The sequence below is a fragment of the Neolamprologus multifasciatus genome, chromosome 18, assembly GCF_963576455.1.
Source record: "Neolamprologus multifasciatus chromosome 18, fNeoMul1.2, whole genome shotgun sequence".
Taxonomy (NCBI): domain Eukaryota; kingdom Metazoa; phylum Chordata; class Actinopteri; order Cichliformes; family Cichlidae; genus Neolamprologus; species Neolamprologus multifasciatus.
Genome location: NC_140456.1, coordinates 23194930 through 23216676, shown reverse-complemented (window position 1 = coordinate 23216676; position 21747 = coordinate 23194930). Strand labels below are relative to the sequence as shown.

General features: G+C 40.8%; 2 protein-coding genes and 1 long non-coding RNA gene across 3 annotated transcripts in view; 1 reads left to right on the top strand and 2 right to left on the bottom strand.

Annotated features, from left to right (window-relative positions):
- The window catches only part of LOC146497944 (uncharacterized), a 46910-nt gene extending 39150 nt beyond the window's left edge, over positions 1 to 7760 (bottom strand). The window contains exon 1 of the long non-coding RNA XR_014870855.1: positions 38 to 7760. This is a non-coding gene — a long non-coding RNA (uncharacterized LOC146497944). The remainder of the gene's footprint in view (positions 1 to 37) is intronic.
- The window catches only part of clstn2a (calsyntenin 2a), a 170256-nt gene extending 162278 nt beyond the window's left edge, over positions 1 to 7978 (bottom strand). The window contains exon 1 of the mRNA XM_085141243.1: positions 7767 to 7978. Coding sequence (XP_084997369.1) covers positions 7767 to 7839 — 73 coding nt within the window. The 5' untranslated portion in view covers positions 7840 to 7978. The remainder of the gene's footprint in view (positions 1 to 7766) is intronic.
- Positions 7979 to 13273: 5295 nt separating this feature from the next.
- On the top strand, positions 13274 to 20788 carry nmnat3 (nicotinamide nucleotide adenylyltransferase 3). The gene is made up of 4 exons (XM_085141287.1): positions 13274 to 13414; positions 15549 to 15732; positions 17721 to 17782; positions 20088 to 20788. Exons 1-4 carry the CDS (start codon positions 13303 to 13305, stop codon positions 20501 to 20503), a joined length of 774 nt encoding a protein of 257 aa, XP_084997413.1. The 5' UTR covers positions 13274 to 13302; the 3' UTR covers positions 20504 to 20788.
- Positions 20789 to 21747: the final 959 nt, after the last annotated feature.

Below are 21747 nucleotides of genomic sequence, written 5' to 3'. Positions count from 1 at the left end.
CTACAGCAGCCTCCAGTTTCTCTTTTTTTATCTGGACCTGCCAGTCTGACTCGTCTAACCCTGTGCCTGTTTAGTGCGGGATGTCCCCCTAGTGGCCAATCTAAAAAACTACAACATAAATGACAAGCCACCCTCTGATTAATGAAATAAGTTAGTATCGGTTCATGGTATCGGTTAACTTTTACGAGTATGAGTACACACACACATCGGCCCCGATACCAGTATCGGTATCAGTGTATCCCTAGTTTGAACGTTTACTTGGTCTTCTTTGACCCGGGTTCGGGTCCTCAACTCTTTGAAGTGTAAATTTTGGAGGCAAAGAGCACCTATCTCTGTTCAATAATATAAAAATGGCCTTGATGTTTACTGCTGTGGTTATTTTTCTTTATACGACTTTGAAACTTGAGTGTGTTATTAGGCAGCTAAGTAAAAAAAAATTTTGCCCAACAAGACTTTAATCAATGAAAAGAAGAAATCCTTTGATATTTCATCAAAGAGGTTATTGTTTTATGGGAGAAAATTAAAGTGGGAAAACTGCAAACTCGGGTGTTATACAAGAGAACACATACTCTCAAGTAACAAATCTAATCTACTTTTGATGTGCCTGTAAGAGAAATGTTCATTTTGTTTCATGCAAATTTAACATCGCAGTCTATTTGAGTTCATCTAAGCGCTGCAAAATCACAAGCTATTTCAGGGCGCTTTACACAGCGAGGTCAAACCTTACAAATTCAAGCCCAAAACTCAAGAAGCACATCAAAATTTGTCGCCATCTCAGGCAGAGCTCTTGGTAAATAGCAAGTTGCTATAAAGGGATTCTGCATAAACAATCTATTATAGACACACACACACACACACAAAGAGACACACTGTACAAAAGTGATGCACAAACACACAAAATTGAACACAGCAATGTCACCTCAAAACACAGTTACATTTTATAACTACACCATCTAAATGATTTATAATGGCAGTGGAAGACAAGGCAAGCAAGGGGGATATGGAGAAGAAATGGAAAAGGACAAAAGAGGAAACAAGAAAGGCAGCGACAGAGGCAAAAACAACCTCTCTGTAGTGAGGTGAGGCCCCAGACTGGCAGCTTTACAAAGGAAGGAGAAAATGGAATTTGAAAGTGATCTGAAGTTGGGATATTTGTAATGACACACACACACACACACACATACAAAACTCACTCATAATGTGCTGCTAGTAGGAGAATATGTGGCAAAATCAATGATACAGATAGAGACAGGTGGGATGGTGGAAAGATAGTCATAAAGAAAAGGAAGGCCGATAAAGAGAAACAGCTCTTGTGACTGATGACTCATGAAAATTAAACCTTTCTTTTCAGCGACATGCTTTCATTTCCCCTCACCTGCTGTGATCCCTTTTTACTGAATAGCAATTGTAGCTCCAAGTACACCTGGTGCATGCATCTGTGCGTGCATGCCGACGAAAGGTGTGAGCAAAAGCCCACAAACTCCCTCTCTCGCTCTTTCTCGTCTCTCCTTCTCTCTCGCACACACACAGAGTTGTGGTTTTTCTCAAGGTATTCTTTGTTTTCAAAGTGATTTGTTTTTCAATCACACATTCAGCTGCCTTGTACACAAAGTATTAGAAAACCTAAAAGAATTTCCCTTGGCATGGCTTCCCAGAGCACCTATGATGTTGAACTGTGCAGTCTCACTTTGAGCCCACCTCACCCGTATCCCACAGTCATAACTCACAAAGGAAAATACAAGGATCTTTCACGGTCTCTACAAGAGGGAATCAGAAGCAATAAAAAAAATCAAACATAAAACCATTTCAAAGCATATAGCGATGCTTTGGATTGACTGTACAAGAGACCCACACAAGACAACTTGAAAGAGAGATGAAGGAGATGACTCAGTCGAGTTCGGGGTAACATGAAAAGAGCTTTGTGTGTGTGAGTGGGTTTGCATGTGTGTGTTTCACCATGTATGTCTGTGTGTAGGGGGTTTATATTATATTTGGTTGGAACTGAACACACACCACAATGCTAACACATTTTATTAGGTGTGCAAACACACTGCAGGCTAATAAGTTTGTATTGGAATAATAATTAAAACAGCACGCAGTGGTGCATGTCTTCATAACTTCAGGCTTTATCATGAGTCACAATAGACCACAGTCTATTGTTTAATAAGGGATTGCTAGGCCTGTGTACATAGAGACAATTGATAACGCTTTACTGACACCGGCTCGTGGGACACAGCAAAGGCATTTCAGTTCAAGTTGTAAGCCGCTGTTCAACATTGCTCTATTTAAATGTTAACTGAGGACAAGCCATTTCAATACTGGTAGTTTTGCATGGCTGTCTAAGCACTAAAAACACAGCTTACTTGAACTCAAGCTTTGTTTACTCTTTCTGCAAATGCTTAGCCACGTTTCCCATGTTTCCTGAAAGGTAAGTACGAACAATAAGCCATCAAAGCAACAGAATTACTCACTGAAACAATTGCACTTAAGCAATTAAATTGCTAAATTACAAATGCATCCATTTATTTAGCTATGTACAAAAAGAGTCAAGGATTTATAATCCTACACCCTGGCTGGAATATAAACACAATCACTGTCACAATCAGCCGAGATGATAAAAGTATCACTTCGGTCTTACTCTGCTGGCAAGGACTGTTTCAAAGAAAACTGCCATGCAGACGTGACACATGAGCACAAACAGAACGAACCTAAAGTGTCACAGGATTCATGACTGCTGCTCGCAGCTTTCATTCTGGTTCACTGCGCTAATGTCCAAAAGATTTATGACCATCTGACTTGAGGTACACACATTGTGCTATTTTTGAAGAAGCAGCTTGAGTCTTTTAAGCATGAACTTCCCCTGTGTTTGGAATCATTTGCCAGGAAATTCAAGTATTTTCTAATACATTTAATTTGTTATTGATTTCATCTTTACATCTAGGTTTTTCTGGGGGTACGGAGGATTAACAGTAAACAGTGAAAACAATCAATGTGGACACATCAAAGGAAATAATCGTGTTACCTTATTTGACATAAATTTGGATTTTATTGTTATTTTTCTGACCATTTGAGAAACGAAGATGCCTTTGGTGCTTGATGTAATTAAGTCCAAATTACTCAAACTGGTGCCTTTACTGATGCCGACAAACAAATGAAGCCAATCTTGTGAAATGTGAGGTCCAAGTTGATTAAATGTGTCATAAAGCCTCATGTATTTCTTATTTCTAACATACGCTGAGAGGATAATGAAAGAAAAAGAAAAATAGATTATTGTTACAGTAGAAAATCCATCTGCACATTATTGTTCCTCTTTCATCTTTCACTCTGAGTCTCCTCTATAGCACCAGCTCAATGGCTGCTAATTACTGTGTGTAAATAAAAAAATAAAGTGTTTACTTCCTGTACTTTTTAAAGTACAGGAGTGTCTAGGTGTGTGAATGTGTGTGTCACTTCATTAGTGAAATAGCAGGGGAAGAGTGCAGGAGGTTGTCTTTCAGAAGTCAGCGCTGCATGCAATGTTTATCCACCACATATTGAGCCGTGTTGACCAGAAAGCCCCACCGGGGCCATTGGACCAGCTGGTGTAATATTGGCATACACACAGTGCTAAACACCAGCACTTCTCTCCCCTCACACCCAGACAAACACACCGCAAACACACACTGTTATCGCCGTGCATACATCATCCAATGGCAGCCCCTCCATTTCACTCCTCTCCTCCACCTTACGCCTCATCAGACATATTATAATTAGCTGTGCTGAGTAATTAACACCCAAATTAGGACATTATTTGCATATCTACCCTCATTTGCATATACTCTCTGCAGGAGTCAGACCGAGCATTCCTTCACACGTTGGTGCTCAGGACATTTTTAAGTCAATACCAAACCGTTACTGCGCACAGCAAACATATTGTACCTTCTCATTTAGAAAACATGATTGCAAAGCAAAGAGGTGAAAAGTTGAGGGGGAAATAAAAGAGCAAAAGTCAAATCTGTGCAAGCTACAGAAAAGAGAGCAAATATAAATGGGACCGAGGAGGTGGCCAGTAATAGAGGTAGCCGGGATAGAGTGAGAATGCGACACACGCCAAATGAGAAAAGGCAAAGTAAGACAGAAAGAAGACTGCCTCTTCATTTATACATCTCACTTGAGCCCATAAACCTTTGGAATTGAATCCTGGCTATGAAAGAGAGAGAGAGAGAGAAAGAGCGAGGGAGCAGCGCTACCTCTGGAAATCATAACGAAGGCTGCTCAAGCATGGAAAAAAGAAGCGAGAAGGAGAATGACGAAACACTTCTCTCTCTCTGTGACATTTGCCCTCTGAATCGCATCAGCTCAGCGGAGCAGAACAGCGAAGAGTGATACAGAGTCAAAGGAAGCAAGAGAGAGGCTGGCAGAGAAAACACAACTGGGAAGAAACAGGGGGAATTAAAGGGAATAGAATGGGCATGAATGACAGTAAAGAGGAAAAGAGCGACAGGATGGGCAGAGCACTTCCCGCTAGTCATTGTTTCACCAGTCGTTGCACAGAAGAGGAAAACCTGAGTTATGCTTCTGCGTTCCACATCGCTTTCACGATTTATGTTCTGGCGGGGATAATGCAGCTGGATGGCTCTGTTGAAAAGACACCCATAAATCTGGTCTTGTTTTCAATTTCTTCCTGCCGTTCTCTCCCTCTCTCTCTCTCCCAGCACCCTTCAGATTCTCTTGGCGCTCATCTGCTCTGGTCTATTTTCCCCGACTTCTTATGTAAAGGTATTCAGCAGAAAGCCTTTGTTTCATGTATATAATGTGTTCTGCTGAGCTTGTAAAGCTTGTAAATACAAAGAAGCTGCACAGACGCACAAGAATGCAAAAGAAAAATCGCTCTTTGTCTGTTTAAACAACAAGCAAACATCCAACCAGCACTCTCAGGCCCTGATCTATTCTTTTTCAAAACGGTACTTCACAATACAACGCCTTGTCAAGTGTTAGGACATCGCATTGGCATTTAGAGACCACTTTTAAAGGCATTTCAGCTGTTGCATTAAATGTTTAGTAGACAATATTTGGCCTTCAGTCACTGTGCACTGCATTGAGGTCGGGAAATATTACTGTGATTGTCAAAGATTCATATTCTAATACCAAACATGTGCCGCTATAACTTCTGATAACAGCGACTGGAACAGGCAAGAAACTGAACTGAGAAAAATGCCAAGCCCCGGTGGGAATGTGGGACTCTTAAAAGAGAAAAATGGGAATATTTTGCTAGAAGGTCTAATGATACAGATGAGTCAGCCAAAGAGCGGTATAGAGCAGTGCACAATAAAACTGAGGTATGCTATACCTATATTAGCTAGCCAAAGGATGATATATTACTTTCTGGTTCTAAACTTGAATAGCTTTTTTTTTTTTTTTAATATAAATGCATTTTCTTTTATGTACATCATGGTTTCTTTGCTGGGACCAAAGTCAGATGATGAACTGGAACTGTTACTGAAAGTATACGTAGAGGACAGATTTTCAGGGCTTGGAAAGAAAATATCATGACATATTAAAGCTGTATGGGGAATATTATCCACTGCCAGAAAAAACATGGCAATGTGGAAAAAATACCCAGACAAAAAGAAAAAAAATACAGATTCATCTTTCAAAACCTCTTAGTTTCGCAAATCCAGGCTACAACCAAATCCGGGAGTGTTTTCTTTGTGTTGTGTCATAAGCATTTTCAAAACTTCCACCAGGCATAAACTTACACTATGTACACAAAAACACTGGGCCACCTACACGTTGCCCCTCCAGGAGCTGCTCGGCCATGGAAACCCATGCGGCGAAGCTCCCGGCACACAGTTTTTGTGCTGATATTAATGCCAGAGGAGGTTTGTAACTCTGTAGTTATTGAGTCAGCAGAGCATTGGCGACTTTTACAGATTCTGCTCCTCAGCACTTGATGATCTTGCACTGTAACTTTCCATTGTCTGCCATTTCATTGCTGAGTTGCTGTTGAGTTCCTGTGGTTCCTAAATACTTCCACTTTGCAATAATACCACTAACAGCTGCTTGTGGAATATCTAGAGGGAAGAGATATCACAAACTAACTTGTTGTAACATTGGGCTGTTGTTACTCTTATCAAACTTAATGAGCTCTCTAGGACAACCCATTCTTTCACAATTTGATGAGAAATTTGATGTACGTGATTTTTCACACCTGCAGCAAAGGGACTGAAAACACCTGAATTCAAAGACTAAGAGCTTTTGTCCATATAATGCAGCAAAAGCTACACGGGTTGATATTCAAATGTATTTGTGTGGACATTCCCTAAGATAAAATTTACTGATTATAGATTCTTGCTCACACGAGTGTCTGTTCCATTGTCTTCTTTGCATTAAGATTTGTTGGCAGAAGTGTGCAATAAAGTGATATGAACCGCTGACACTTCACTTCCCAAAGGTTCAAGATTGTGTGACAACAACTTCTCCTTTCAAACCTTTTTTCCTCACATGCATTTCTGAAATTATGGTGTTAAAGCATGAAAAAAAAAAGAAAAGAGAGCTACGACCCAAGCATGCACTGCATAGTCACCACTGACTCTGGATTTACTATATACGTAGCAATCAAAGCCGAGTTCACACATTTTATACTCACCTTTGAAAACTTAATGAGTCTTTGAACTCTCTACAGAAAACAGTCAATTCTCTCAACTTAATCTAAACCTAGTTAGCTTTCCCTCTGGCTCCAGGCCATATGGAGGTCTTTTATAAACAAGAAAAATAATGATAATGTTTGGTTGAGCGCAGACAGCCAGTCAGCCCAGCACTCTCACTCCAGAGACCCAATTAATACAACTGTAAACCAATGCTGCCCTTCATAGGCAACAACAGCCAGAGCTGTGTGTGTGTGTGTGTGAGAGAGAGAGAGAGAGAGAGAGAGAGAGGGAGAGAGCCGGAGAAAGAGAGATGGAGAAAGATGTGAGTATCACAGGGTGAAGACGTGATGGAATACAGCATCCCAACCATGGCTGCCCTCCCTGAGCACTGATCAATAATTGTAGACAGAAATCATCTTCAGATCACTGGCCAACCAACCAATCATGACCAAAAACATAACTGCCATAAATGTCATGTTTGTCCTGCACTTCAAAGGCATCCAGGCCAAGTACAGTTGTTGAGAACAGAGGAGGTTATGTGAAGACCAGTTCAACAGCATGCAAAAACCTGTAAAATGTAACTGAAGTCATGTCTGATACAACACAATAATAAACATTTTTTTAGATTAAATGTTCTTTTAGAATGAAAAATTGAATGTATTTTAAGGCTTCGTTTGTAAAAAAAAAAAAAGAAAAAAAAAGAAAAACACACACACACACACACACACACACACACATTTGAAGAGTTAAAAGCAAACGATTAGGCAAATCCATTCGCCATAAATTAAAATTATCATATGTGACCCCCTGATGTTAACGTTGTGGTTTCATATAAACACATTTCTCTTTTAAATTACTCGACGCTGGTAACTTCCAATTAACTGAACACCTGCCACAGTAACTGACAGCCAAGACAGGAAACCTCAGCTAACCACTGGCCAATAATTCATAAGAAAAAAATCATTTAAATGGAGCCGAACTTCAAGACAGCTAAACCTGACTGCGAAGTTCTTGGACGCACGGCTGTCGCTCGCATTGCAAACTTGTGCAACTCAAACGCAAAAAAGGGGGCAAAGATTTCCGAAACCAAGTTTTTTTTTTTCACGCTTTCTAATTTTTTTTCCTTTTTGTTCCTACCTTTTCCACCGAGCGCGCAGGAGTGGCCCCAGATAAGCCAAAACAGCAGAAATGGGACCCCGAGTGTGTGCATGTTTGTCGAGCCGTGAAGGAGATGTCTCTGCGTCCTGTCCTCTTCCAAATATCCTCGCTCACCTCCCGAGCGCGTGGATGTTCTCAGCTGGCCGGCCGCGCGACAGATAGTCGGCAGGTCGAGAGACAGTCAGTGTTAATGTAAGCAAAGAGGGAGAGAGAGGCTGGCGTTTAAATAGCGTCAACGCACCAACACTTCCGGGAGTTGATTTTCAAAATAAAATAGAGCAACCGACTGTAAAGGTTGAAGCATTTCAAATGCTACAACAGCATTGTAATTACATGGAGTAGAAAATCTTTTCAGACAACATTTCCTTTATTGCACGGACCTAAAAATAGATTTGCACAAATTTTGAAAAATTGCACGCTTTTATGTTGAAAAAAAAAACCCAGTTTGGCTTTTATTTGACAAACTTGACAAAAGAAATGTTTCTCAGAGAGAAGGAGCAGGAGATGTGAAGGAAGGGATGCAGGGAGGATCTGTCTGAGAAGAGTGTCAATGTGTTAGTATTTTAGTGTCAAGACGGGGTGAGGATTGATAATGAAACCCCTGGAGCAATCTGCCAATGACTAATGCAATGTAAATGTAACATCATGTTTCCAGGCTCACTGGAGTGTCAGTTGCCACACCTTGCTGCTGACCATTTAAGTGTTTAGATTAGTGAGCAACCACGAGCATCTTTGAGTGGGGTCATTAGAAGTTACCCTCCCTTAATCATCTCAGTTATCTTAGATATGCTACATCTGGGAAATGTACGTTAATTAAGAAGTAAAGTGCATTTTCTTAGAGCTATAATCGAATGAAGCAGCTGCCACAGTGAGATGTTCTTCCAGCTGTATCCTCCTAACAAGAGCCTCTGAAGAGCACAGCTATACTCCCCCTCACAGATTTGAGTCTTTCACTTTCCACCCTGTGGCAGAATCACTGGTTTTCTGCGAGGACCACATGTTCTTCAATTACCCCCCCCCCCACATACACACACACACACACACACACACACACACACACACACACACACACACACACACACACACACACACACACACACATATATTCCTGCTTCCTCTTCTGCTGGGTGTGGGTGTGTGTGTTCTGGGGATTAGAGGGAGCAAGAGAGAGAAGGGCAGACCTCAGGAGAGTTAAGAGGATAACAAAGACAGAAAACACACACATACAAGTCCAAGAAAGGCCACATTTACATGCACATGCAATTACTTACACACACATGCTCCTGGCTGGCTGTTTCCATGGCTAATGGGAGCTAAGTCACAGCGGAGCAGTGACAAGGGGGAAGATGGTGTGCAGGCTGTCTTTCTAATTGCAGTGAAGCCATCAGGTCAGCAATTATTTAGTATAGGGAAAGGGAGAAAATCACTGTGTCATCACTAAAAGACTGCGTCTTGTGTTATTGACAAATACTCATTTTAATCTTAATGTTTCACACAAAGTAGGTTGGATTAATTTGGCCCTCTTTTTTCCTGTTTATGAGCAGTCATGGCATAATCTAGCAGTGATAAACTGTTCAATAGTTTATCAACAGTTTATCACTGCTAGATTATTCATGTAACTGAAAGAAAACAGTTGTTTCATTCATTAGGGGACTGGATTCTCACTGCGATAACTTAATTTTTACCTCAAACAGCAATAAATATAAGATCAGTGATAACTTCCATCCATTTGTGTGAACACGAACACATCTGAAAGCCTCCATTGTTGGTTTTAACTGACACACACTGCTCCCTATATGAAACTGGTGCAGTAAACCCCACAGGAAAGGGCTTGCTCTATTTTTATAGTGATATATAACAATGGCTCGCTAAATGCCATGTCACTTCTTTGAAAGCTTACATTCTTTTAAAGTTATTCTCGTCCCTCCGCTGCAAAGCACAGTTATTGAAAAAGGGATTTGTGGCCATTTTTGTAATCAGTTGCAGGTTGCTCTACAGACAGTCAGTTAGTGTTGTACAGTGCTCTCCCCTTTCATCTGACAAGCAGTTTACAACAATAGAATCAAAGGTTACCTGGAGCTCATAGGTGTTTGATGCTGCATTGCTGTAAAGGTCAGCTTCTAATTGTAAGGTGTTCTGGGAAGATGCCGTCATTGCCCACAGATGCAGCAGCACTGAGCGCAAAATGTGTGCATGTCTTTAATGTGCATCTAATAAATGAAAAGGCACCGTTATTACGTTTAATTACAAAGACTTGTCAACAACTTGCACGTACTTCAGTACCACGGAGAGCTCCGTCGCTGTAACCTTCATCCACCAGGGGTCGCACTTCAGCCAGGTTTTATCTGCGGAACCTTCAAACAAGCGCCTCTCCAAACACGGGGAGGGGGGGAGTGGTATCAGTGTGACACACTCGCCAAATGTCAACAATGTGAAAAGAAGGTAATGAAACGAACTATCGCTACTGCCTTTAATCACTTTGTGGATTGTATCACGCCTGCTTGACTGTGCTGTTATTCTGTTTTAACTGATTAATCGCGTTTGGTTTATTAGTCCGCTAAGCTAGCGACTGTTAGCTGCCTGTTCAATGTCAAGGTGGACTGTCACAGCTTCCTCAAATGTTGATGGTGTTTTAACTTACTTCATTAACTTCATTATGTTACAATCTATGACACATACGTTATTCTGCCTTAATAACATCATTAGAAACTTAGATTTTTTAAAAAGGGCGTATTTTGCCTTGCCAGTAGATGTGAATCGTAGAGTATTCACAGAAAAACACACTTTAGGGTTGGAGTGAGCGTGTGAGATCCTGCTTGCATAGCTTTATTTAAAGTTGATATTGTAGAAATGCGTGCAGGTGTACTAACTGTGAAAATGAATTTGCCAGATGACCTAGAAGAGTCTGATTACTCTGTCAGAGTGAGGCAGGGTGTAGTAAGTGTCCACATCCAAACTAAAAGCTTTCTGCAAAGAGGAAGTTGTGTTTCAAAAGCTTCTTTTTCTTTCAACATAGTGAGCTGGTAATTTGAAAGCGCTTCCTGAAGAGGACTTCCCGTTCAGAATCTTACTGTTGTTGTTCATACCCAAAATTACAATTACTAGTTAAATACATCAATTTATATGGTGCACGTTTAACTAAACGTATCTAAACAAGCTAAACAATCCCTGAAATGTCTTAATATAAGCGCAGTAAGGAGAGAACATTTAGAAGAATTGAACATGATTTAGTGAAATAGAGAAATAATTTTGTTTCGCCATTAATTTGCAATTAGAATCAGGTGACCCAGCATGGCAGAAAGTAATCCTAGCAGGACAGGATTTAGGATAGGACACACCGGATGTGTAGATGCTGGTTGTGTGAAGATGAAGATGAAGGCTTGGCTGAGTGTCTGAGTGACATGGGTGAGGTAGGTCGCATGGAAGTGATGTAAAGAATAGAAGAGCAGCCGAACAACTAGGAAAGCAGGCAGATGAGTGATTACGGAGATCATTGCACAGGCTGTACTGTAGTTATAAAATATAAAGTTTATATTATTTTACAGAAAAAAATGTTTGTTTTTTAAACCATGGACACACTGTTTTAAAAACAGGCATTTGTATAGTAGATAGTGGAAAAATAAAACACAGGAGGTGCCTCAACCTCCTGTGTTTGCATTTTGTATCCCCTACTGCCTCATTTGGCGTCCTCATTGGTGCCCTCCTGGGTACACACAGACCACAGAAGAGGAGAGTGAGAAGAGCAGATGAAGCTAAGCCTTTTCTTGGAAGTGAGGGACTGGCTGATAAGGGACGTTGAGCATTTCTGGTTACCTGTGTTTAGCGAGTTTCCATGGAGAGGAATTTTTCTTCTATGTCCCTGCTTGGATACGCAGCGCCTGAGACCATACTACCTCAGGAGGATTCATCCAGACTCTGCTGCTGTTTGGCCTTTTCTGGTTTGCACTGAACTGGAGATTGTTATTCATGGATTTATTTGGATTACTGTAATTCATTGTTCACTTGTACTCAAGTCACACTGTTGCTGAACAGCTGTACTGTACCCCGTTAAATTCAGAGTATATTTTAAGATTCTGGTTCTGACTTTTAGAGCTCTTCCTGGACAAGCACCAGCTCACATCAGTAAACATTTACACCCAGAGGTCATGTGATTAGGGCCTACTTGTTGTGCATCATACAAGGCTGAAAACTAAATGAGATGGAGATTTTGCTACAGTGGCCCCCTAGACAATGGAAATCTTTCCCTCTGACCTGATCTATGGACTCAGTGATCACCTTCAAGAAACTACTAAAAACTCATCTTTTTAGACTTACTTTTTTATTTTTATGTATTTTTTGACCTTTGATCTTTGTGTCAAAAGATGATACAGATAATACATTTTACTGACTTGCTTACTAAAAGTAAAAAATCCACACTCTGCTTCACATCTTCCAAAGCCGTCCTGTGAACAGCTGCTGGAGGCTTTGGCCACCGGGCCTTATGTTTGAAATCTCTGGGCTCAGGAAATCTGCGATTTTAAATTAGGTGTAGATGTGAATGTGAGCGTATCCCTGAAACAAACTGGCAGCCTGTCGAGGCTCCAACCCAACCCTGAATTGAGTAAGCAAAAAAAACAACAAAAAAAAAGACGGATTTTAGTCTTATTACTGACGATGCGTTTTTGTGTAGGCACAGATAGTAGAGTAGTGCATACCTTTGTGGTATCAGGCAAGCCCAGAATCCAGAAGGATTGCTATTTGCTTCTATGCTGCCAACAACTGTGGCCAGAGGCATTTTTTGTCTTTGTACATTCATCCCACTCATGTAAGCGCTTCAAAATTTTGCTCAAACGCTCAATCAAGGATAGAGTCATTACTCTTTTCATTGTCAAAGGTTGAGTTCAGTATGACCTCATAAAAACATTTTTTGACCTTTACTTAAGAATGAATTTCCTAATTATGAGCAATTTCACACAGATGCCTATTAGAATGAAATCCCAAACGAATAACATTTTAGATCTAAATGTTGAGATAAACTACTCACTGAACTTTGGTCAAGAAAGTTAATTTAAAGTGAAATAAATGTTGGCTGGATTCCTGGCAGAGTGAGTGGTGAGTTGGCTGAGCAGTGGCTGGTGTTTATTTCCCTTTGGGCTCTTTACACACACAAACACGGACAGTAAAACAAAACTGCACTGTAGCTGTTTACTTCGTCCAGTGCCCAGCCTCAGAAAAACGCCGCGTCTTTTATTCTTTTCGGTGTTTCTGGAAGTGGATTTGGTGTCCCAATGACAAATTGTTAGAAGATCGGAACCTGAGTTTATTTTTTTCTTCTCTGGGGTTAGACTGTGCTCATCTGTGTGTGTGGTGTTAATCTCTTTTTAGATTACATGCAGAGGTTTCCAGAAGAGGACTGTTTCTCATTGCTGTCTTCCTTGAGTCTCATCATCTTCTGTCCCATCACGTGACTCTGGCTAATACTCTGTTTCACTTTCCTCTAAGGTTCTTTGACTGCGGTGTGAGAGGTTAAACCGAGATGGCTGCCCGCCGTGTCCCACTAGTCTTGTTAGCTTGCGGCTCGTTTAATCCAATCACCAACCAGCACATGAGGCTGTTCGAGCTGGCTAGAGACCACATGCACAGCACAGGTCAGATACAGACAACTCTACGTCCCATATCATTTGTGTATCGCTGTATCATTTGACTTTAAAGAAAACCAGCCTCTGTAAGATCTCCTCCATAAAGCCCACTGATTAATAGACTTTGTAGTAACAACTAATCAAGCAGTGAGTAATAGTTATCCAGCCTCTCTGAAGGAAAGTTTTTCTTTGGACACTGACTGCTTTTTCACTCACTCAGTCCAGTACCTGTACCTGCCCAATTTCAGAGGAATGTTTTTTGATTGTTAAACCTCTTCAACCAAGAGCCACCCACTCACGTATCTTTAGGTACGTTGTTAATAGCCTGTTACAAAACAGATCATTTGTTTTCATTTTCTTAACTGATTCTACAAAAAATGCCAAATGTAACTGTTAGACAGACCTAAAATACTATGTTTGCAACAAGGTGGTTCCCAAAAGAGCAAGTAGCTGTAAAGTTGGCATATGGTGTGTATGGTGTCCTTAAGAAATATGAGGAAATATGAGGAAACTGGACAAGTGGAGGCCAGACCCACACATGTCAGGCCTAAAAACTACAGCAGATGAACAGTATCTGAAAATTGTGTCCTTAAGGAATAAGTATAGCAGGACCTGAGAGATGCACCTGACCCTTCAGTTGATCCATCTACTGTTCATGATGAAGCCCCATCAGAAATGGTCTCAGTGGAAGGGTGACTGTCAAAAAGTAAAAATTGATGGAATTATAAACATCTGGATAGCGTCTAATTGGCGAACGCTTTGTTTCTTTTTCCCAAAAATCACTGGCAAATCAGTAAAAGCATACCTGCATAGAGAAACACGTTGGAACACTATCAGTCATGGATTGGCCTCCCCAGAGCCCGGACCTCAGCATTACTGAAGCAGTGTGGGATCATCTAGACAGAAAACAGAGCAAAAGTCAGTCAGAATCCAAAGAATAGCTTATAGTTCTTCGGGAAACCTGGAGAACTATTCCTGAAGACTGCTTAAAGAAATTACAAAGAAACCTGCCTAAGCTGTGTTGAAGAATAAAAGTGTTCATACGAAACATTGACTCTGAAGCTCATCAGACTTGTACCAACTGTTTGTGCTTCATATGCTGCATTTCCATGTATATTCTATGTATTTCAATAAATCCCTGAAACGATTTCCTAGCAAAATATAAAGGAATGAGGGGTGGCTCAAGACTTTTGCACGGAACTATATATGTGATGTATTACAACCCAACTATGCCACTTTTCAGAGCTCTTTAGACTAGCTCATTGTTTATCACTTGTGGCCTGTTTGATTGAGTGTCGCCCTGTCATTTGTCTTGTTTCTTGCCGCGGTGGCAACCAATCCCTGATAAAACTCCCTACGACCTTTCTAGCGCTAAAGAGCAGACATGCAAACTTTAAGACTAGCTGGAGAAGAGAGAGCTGAATACCTATGTCAAGTTGCCATAAACACAACTCCAAACGAATGCTAATGTTTCTCTGTGTCTGCCGCAAGCGAAATTAGGCTCTTTTGTTTTTTTCAGCAGGCAGTGGAGGTCTTTTGCCCCCTAGTGGCTGAAAAAAAATCAATTGCTGCATCTTTTAAGACCCCAGTACGAAGAATCCCATACAATCATACAAACAATGCTAATATATGGCCGTCTCCATGATTTGGAGGCTCTTGTGTGGAAAACGCTTAGTCACCCTAAGCTTTATGTTCTGATCTGCTCTGCCACACAATCCCAGCTTCAGCAGACACAGCCTCCTTATATAAATTCAAGACATTTACATCGTAAAGCTGCTCTGAACACAGTGCAGCATTTCAACGTGCAGGAACATTAATGCTCTTACAGTTTTCCCTTCGACCCCCTTACCTATAAGGCATCAGCTGACTAGCTTGAGGTTGACATTCAGAAATCACAGTAGATGTTTTTCCTCCTGTGTCTGATTGTTTCCAACTTGATGATGACACAGTATGATTTGAGACACCTTGTCACGATCACCCACCTTTCTCACTCCAAGAGAATAATTGTCTTATTTGTCCTCAAATGTGAGATCTGATGAACCATTAATTGTATCAACGCCACTATCTCTGTTATACATGACAGCTGCATTTCTTTTTCGCTGTCGTGACCCAGTTAAACTCTGTTAATCTTCTCTCCCCTCAGGCCAGTACCAAGTGGTGGGTGGCATTGTGTCCCCAGTGAGTGACAGCTATGGAAAGCAAGGCCTAGTACTGGCTAAGCATCGTGTTGCTATGGCAGAGCTGGCGCTTCAGAGCTCCAACTGGGTCACAGTTGATGAATGGGAGAGCCAGCAGCCAGACTGGACGGAGACAGTGGTCACTATGAGGTATAAACCATCTTTACTGCTGGAGATTAGTTTTAAAATAAAATTTTAAAACAATCTTGCGATATTGTGCAAGAAAGTGAATGGTTGAAACAATTTTTCTTTCTCTTTCCTGTCACCCTTTATGAACACACCTCACAGACAATTACATGCACAGTCAGTAAGTCCCTGGCGCTGGCAATTCGATGGTTAATCAGAAACATTGAACTGGTTGAAACATTGTGTTGTGTATTTCCAGTCAAAAAATATATCTCCTGTCATAATAACTGCATTCTATAGCTAGAGAGTCTCATATCATGTCATATGTATGATTTTTTTAATGTGCAAGAAGATAAGATCATCCTAGTCTTACCAGCAGAGTTTGCATGGATCCACTGTCCTTTGCTGCCCCTCTGTGAGCCCTTTATCATGCAAGCTTGTGCTGTTTATGTAAGAGTGCCACCAGGTTTCCTGCCTAATTTATGGCTTTAGTCTCTTGGGGGCTGCTAGGCTAGACTGGATCCATATCAGGTCTGTTTTTTGTCATGGGGTGAAATTAGGACCACGGGCTGTTAAATTCATTTGCCAACTGGGAACGGTTTAGTGGCAAAAGGCTGCCTGAGCGATGAATATGTTTGAAGAGAGGTGCTGCACTGAGCGAAAGGATAGGAAAGAGGCCCCACTGAGTATTTGCTCGCTCACTAACACATAAGTTAACTGGACAGAATTTTCATATTTATTTGACCCAAGAGATCCATCCATCCATCCATCCATCCATCCATCCATCCGTTCTGCTTATCCAATTTAGGATGGGGGAGAGGGGGTGTGAGCAACCGTAGGTGTGAGCAACTTCTTGACCAGGATTGAGGCTGGTCATCCAAACCAGTTTCATCTTATTTGATGGTGACAGTCCAGATCTTTCCCCAGACCTTGGCAAAGTGGTGTTCCGCCTAAATAACTTGTACTAGGGTACAGTTGTTTGAACCGATGCTCTTGAATCTACATTGATAGAAATGACTGCTAGAGACCATCTCAACTTGTGTAAATCTACAAATCTCTTTCATCAATCTTCACTGAATTCATTGGAATTTCCAATTGTTCTGACTATTGGTTAATCAAATTAGTAAATTAATTAGTTAATCAATAAATCCCATTATGTTTGCAACTAGAAACCAGTTTTAGTCAATCGTGACGACCAACGAGAAGTTAATAGCCCTTGTCAAGTCAATAGACACTGCAAAGCCTTTATTAAATCCTTTAATAAGTGGTTTTAGAGTGTTTGTATATTTTTGAGCCTGTGTGTATAATTTTGACTTTCTGTAGACTACAGAAAATTCAAACTTGTGGACCCAGTTCTTGTGTTTTTTTAAGTCATTAAAGATGTATGGTGTACAATCGTTCCACCCTGGTAAAAGAACAGTTCAGAGGAATTATTAAAAGCTCCAAAGTACCATGAAATTCATGCCCACAATGAGTGGATAGTAACTTCTGACCACAACTGACACTTATACGCACACGCCCAGTTGTGTCTCATTCTTGCTGTAAGCCATGTTTGCTGATCAAGCCATGAAGTGGACTGTTGTTATGAGTTATGAGTCGGTGAGCAGGCCACGTCACACATTATTCAACGCACACACACACACGCACACACTTTTACATACAGAACAACTTTAAGAAGCTTTGAAAACAGTGAAGGTTTTCATTCATCTCTTTTAAAGGCTTTTCTATAAGTCGTGGCTATTATTCCTTTTTCTAATCACTTCAGTAAAGCTTTATTGACATGTTTACACTGAACAGTGGATTACCTCAGCACATGCATGAACAGTAAGTTACTGCACAAAGCAGGAATGATGCACTGCACATGAATAAAACAACAGAAAAACTGAGGACAAAGAGGAAATGGTTGGATTCACAAACACAAATGAAAGAAAACTGCATGTATTACCAAATAACTGTTTAAAAAAAACAAAGTATCAGTATCTTTTCTTTTCCTTTTTTCCTTTGGTTGTCAGGTATCATTACGGGCGTATTCTGAAGGAGTATGAGCGGAGCGTGGGAATGCACAACAACTCGAGTAAGAGTCTCTTTTTGTTCAGCTTAGAAACTCTTGACTACAGAGTGTTGTCAGGATTTTTAGAGGTATTTATATGCTGTTTTTATTATCACAAAACATGCATATTTTAAAGACAGCCGCAGAAAATGAAATCTTGTCCCTTTATGGCTCCTCACTCTACAGTGAAAATAGCATGAGAAAAAGCTGTTTTTATGGTCCATCATGGCGGCCCAAATCAAGTATGTGGTACGACTCTTGTTTGTGCTGTTGTTGGTCAGTCAACCAGCTGCAGAGAAGAGCAGGTGCACAGTCGAGGTCTTGGAGGACTGCACAGGAGCGCATCTCAGATCTCTTCCCCCCTCTGTCCGACTGGAATCTTGTGTGTGCACTAACACATTTGTGGGACCTAAAACCAACATAACGTGTTCCCCGTAGGTTGAGCATGCAACATCTTCAACCTCTGGTAGACTACTTTCAGCTCAAATACATTTGCATGGGTCACCTGGTGGGAGGCAGCCTCTTCTCCAGACAGTGAGGTCCCATATGGACTAAGTGTTGTCACTCTCAGACAGACTGTCAAGCATTTGCATATAATTACCACGTAATTTAGTCTACATCAATGAGTCTGCAACACTCTTCGCAATAGGGGACTCGACTTGACTGGTTGCCAGATGGTTGTATTGTGGTTATTTTCTTTTATAAAAGTTTGCTGAGCGTTTATGTCATTTTGCAGTTAAATTGCCATCGGGCAGCAACTGGGGAGGGGTTCAGATCAATTAAGTCCTTGCATGTGAGAAAGCTACTATTGCTCCTTCATTCAAGACTTTTCTAAATGAATTTGTGTTTAATTGGATTTTTTGTGTATGCAGATTGGTGATTTTTGGCAATTTATCACAGTTAATTTCCAAGCTGTCAAAATAGATTGCATCTAATTGTGAACTTGGGCCCATCCAGTTACAAATGGATAGCAGTCTTATTGCTGTTTTATTGCCGCCTTGATGGACCAAAGTTGCTTTGAAAGATGGCAGTAGACTGTGAGTAGTTGCAGACCTGGTCCTCGTCTTCGGGGCAACCAAGATCACAAGTTCATTGCACCTAATAAATCTGGCCATGCTGCATTCTCCCACTACTGTTTTCACTAGTGTTGCTGTAGTATTAATGATTCGTAGACTCTTCCACCGTCAGCTCAAAGTGAAACTCATCTTTGAAGAGTGAAACATTCTTGTCAGCTCTCTGCATCAGCTGGGCTTTGTGTTCTTCTGATAAACATGAAGATGTTGAATTTTTTATTGTCAGTCTGTTAGTATGCTGACTTTGCTACTAGAAATGGTGATAGATAGATAGATAGATCTTATAAATGAAAGCTAGCCAATGAGAATTCTTAGCCCATTTTCATGGATTAACTTTGATTTATAACGGTGCATTTACTGGGATGCCTTCTGAGGTTTACTGCTTTTGCACACCACATTATATAAAGATGACACATTTTGTGAGAAACAAAAAATAAAAATGAACACAGAAACTTGTGAAATCTAATTGAAAAAAAACAAAGCCGATAGAGCTTGCAATTGTGTGCAGAGCCTATTTTGCAGTAGAAAGTCTCGCCTGCTGCTTCAGTCTCCTTATTATTGCAGTTTCTCAGGGTTATGCAAACCTAAGTTTTTAATGTGAAAGCTGAATTCCTAGAATAATTAGTCTTGTTATAATTTTCTTAAGCCTCGAGCGATATGAATATCTAAGTTGTGTAATTTGTGGAACAAGTCCGTTTTAGTCATGTTCTGCATTTTATTTGCCCTGTCCAGGCGCAAAATGTTCACTTTCTTTTTCTTTGATATTCACATCACTGGTGCCTTCAATTTTTACATTTTTCTTCCTATTAGTGTGTGGACTCTTCGAGGAGGCAGTTCAGTAAAGTACTTTTTTTTTCTTTTTTTAAGCTTGGTTGTGGACTAGGCAGTTGGCAAGAACCCACTGAACTCTGTCCCTGTATTCAAAAAGAGGAGCACATGAGGATTGTGTCACTCTTTGCTGTTGTGATTGCTCAGAAAGAGGACTGGCATATCCAGCTGCAGAACAACATATTAATTTGAAGGAAACCAATAATGCTGGAAGATGATTAAAATTGTGTAGATGGATATAAAAACAATGAATTTGGAGGGGTTGAAATAGACCCTTGCATATTTTAAGCCATCTCTGGAGGGAAATGAAACTAAGTTTGTTATATTCGTCACACCGTGTTTTATAGTTGTTTTTGTTTTATCATAAAAACTGGTTAGAAAGTGTGTAAATAGTCATCTTCTCTGTTTTATTCTGCCACCCCACTCAGATCTGTCTCCCCAGTTGAAGCTTCTGTGTGGGGCAGATTTCCTAGACACCTTCAAGATCCCCGGCTTGTGGCGGGACGACCACGTCGAGGAGCTGGTCGGGCATTTTGGCCTCGTCTGCGTCAGTCGAGGGGAGCTGCAGCCCGAGCGGGCCGTGCACGAGTCGGACCTGCTGTCCCACCGCAGGCACAACATTTTCCACGTGAGGGAGTGGGTGAAGAACGAGACGAGCGCCACGGAGGTCCGCCGGGCACTGAGACGGGGTCTGAGTGTGAAGTACTTGCTTCCAGACTCTGTGATAGAATATATTCACCGGCACAACCTTTACACAGAAGACAGCGAGATGAGAAATGAGAGCGCCGTGCTGAGGCCGCTCGTTAAGCAGGCACAAGAGCCGGTAAAGAGTCTAGACAACTGATGGAGCCCTCAAAGGGTGAATTCACTCACAGATGAGTGCTGTCTTCAGGGAATGGACGCTCTGTTGGCCTAAGTGTGTTTTCCAGGCATCACTTTTCTTTTTTTTCTTTTTTTTTTTTAGTAAGAACCATCCAAACACAAACATGGTGTTTTCTAAAGTGATGCAAATACTGAGCCACATCTTCATCCTACATTTTTTCCTAGAGATTTCTGACCATTCAGTGTTTTTACTCATTGGACTTGATGGCAGTTCTATTAATTCAAATAAAATATTTTTTGTATTCCCGCATGACTATTTTATTTTTCTATGCTTTTGTCGGCCCAAGTCCCACAAACACACACACGACAAAAAAAAAAAAAGGCTGTAAAATGACTGCTGGGGTTTTTATTTATTTAAAACATTTAAAAAGACTTTCATATTGAAGTCTTATTTCCCATCTATGTGCCAGATGTTTACGCAGTTCACAAACATTTGTTGACATAGAGACAGATACACTCACTTTAACAAAGAAAGTCAAGACAATTCAATATGAAAAATTATTATTTTTTAAACGCAAGTTTAAAAAAATAATAAATCAAATCATGAATAAAGTATGATGTGCTTCACATATCACAAGAATACACTTTGATTCACGACTGTTCAGCTGCTCATTAATGTAAATATCTTATTACCCGATTACACGACAGCTACATGATGCATTTAGGCATGTAGAATAAGACGTATAAGAACATCTTCATTGATCCCAGAGGGAAATTCGCATGTCTGCGTTGGCTCGTCTGCTATTTGTATGAGAATTGAAAAGCCTGTTGGCTGTGGGTGCGAATGACTTTATCTATTTTACATTGAAAGGAGAGGAATCTTTTTTTTCCATAGAGATGTTGTAAAGTGGGCGATCAGAGTTGTCGAGGATGGCTTCTAAGATCTTTAGTGTGCATCTTTCCAACCATCTCAAGTGGCTCCAGTTACACTGACAGCTTTTCTCACCAGTTTTTCCAGTCTCCTTGCATCCTGATGCATCCGTCCTTTCTTGTATGAACAGTTCAGGCTGGTGGTGATGGTGTAATTGTGCCACCAATATTTTCTTGGCACACTTTAGGCCCCTCAGTACCAACTGAGCATCATTTAAATGCAACAGCCTACCTGAATATTGCTGCTGCCCATGTCCATCCCTTTATAACCACAGTACACCTATTTTCTACTGGCTGCTTCCAGCAGGATAACCCACCATGTCACAAAACTCAAAT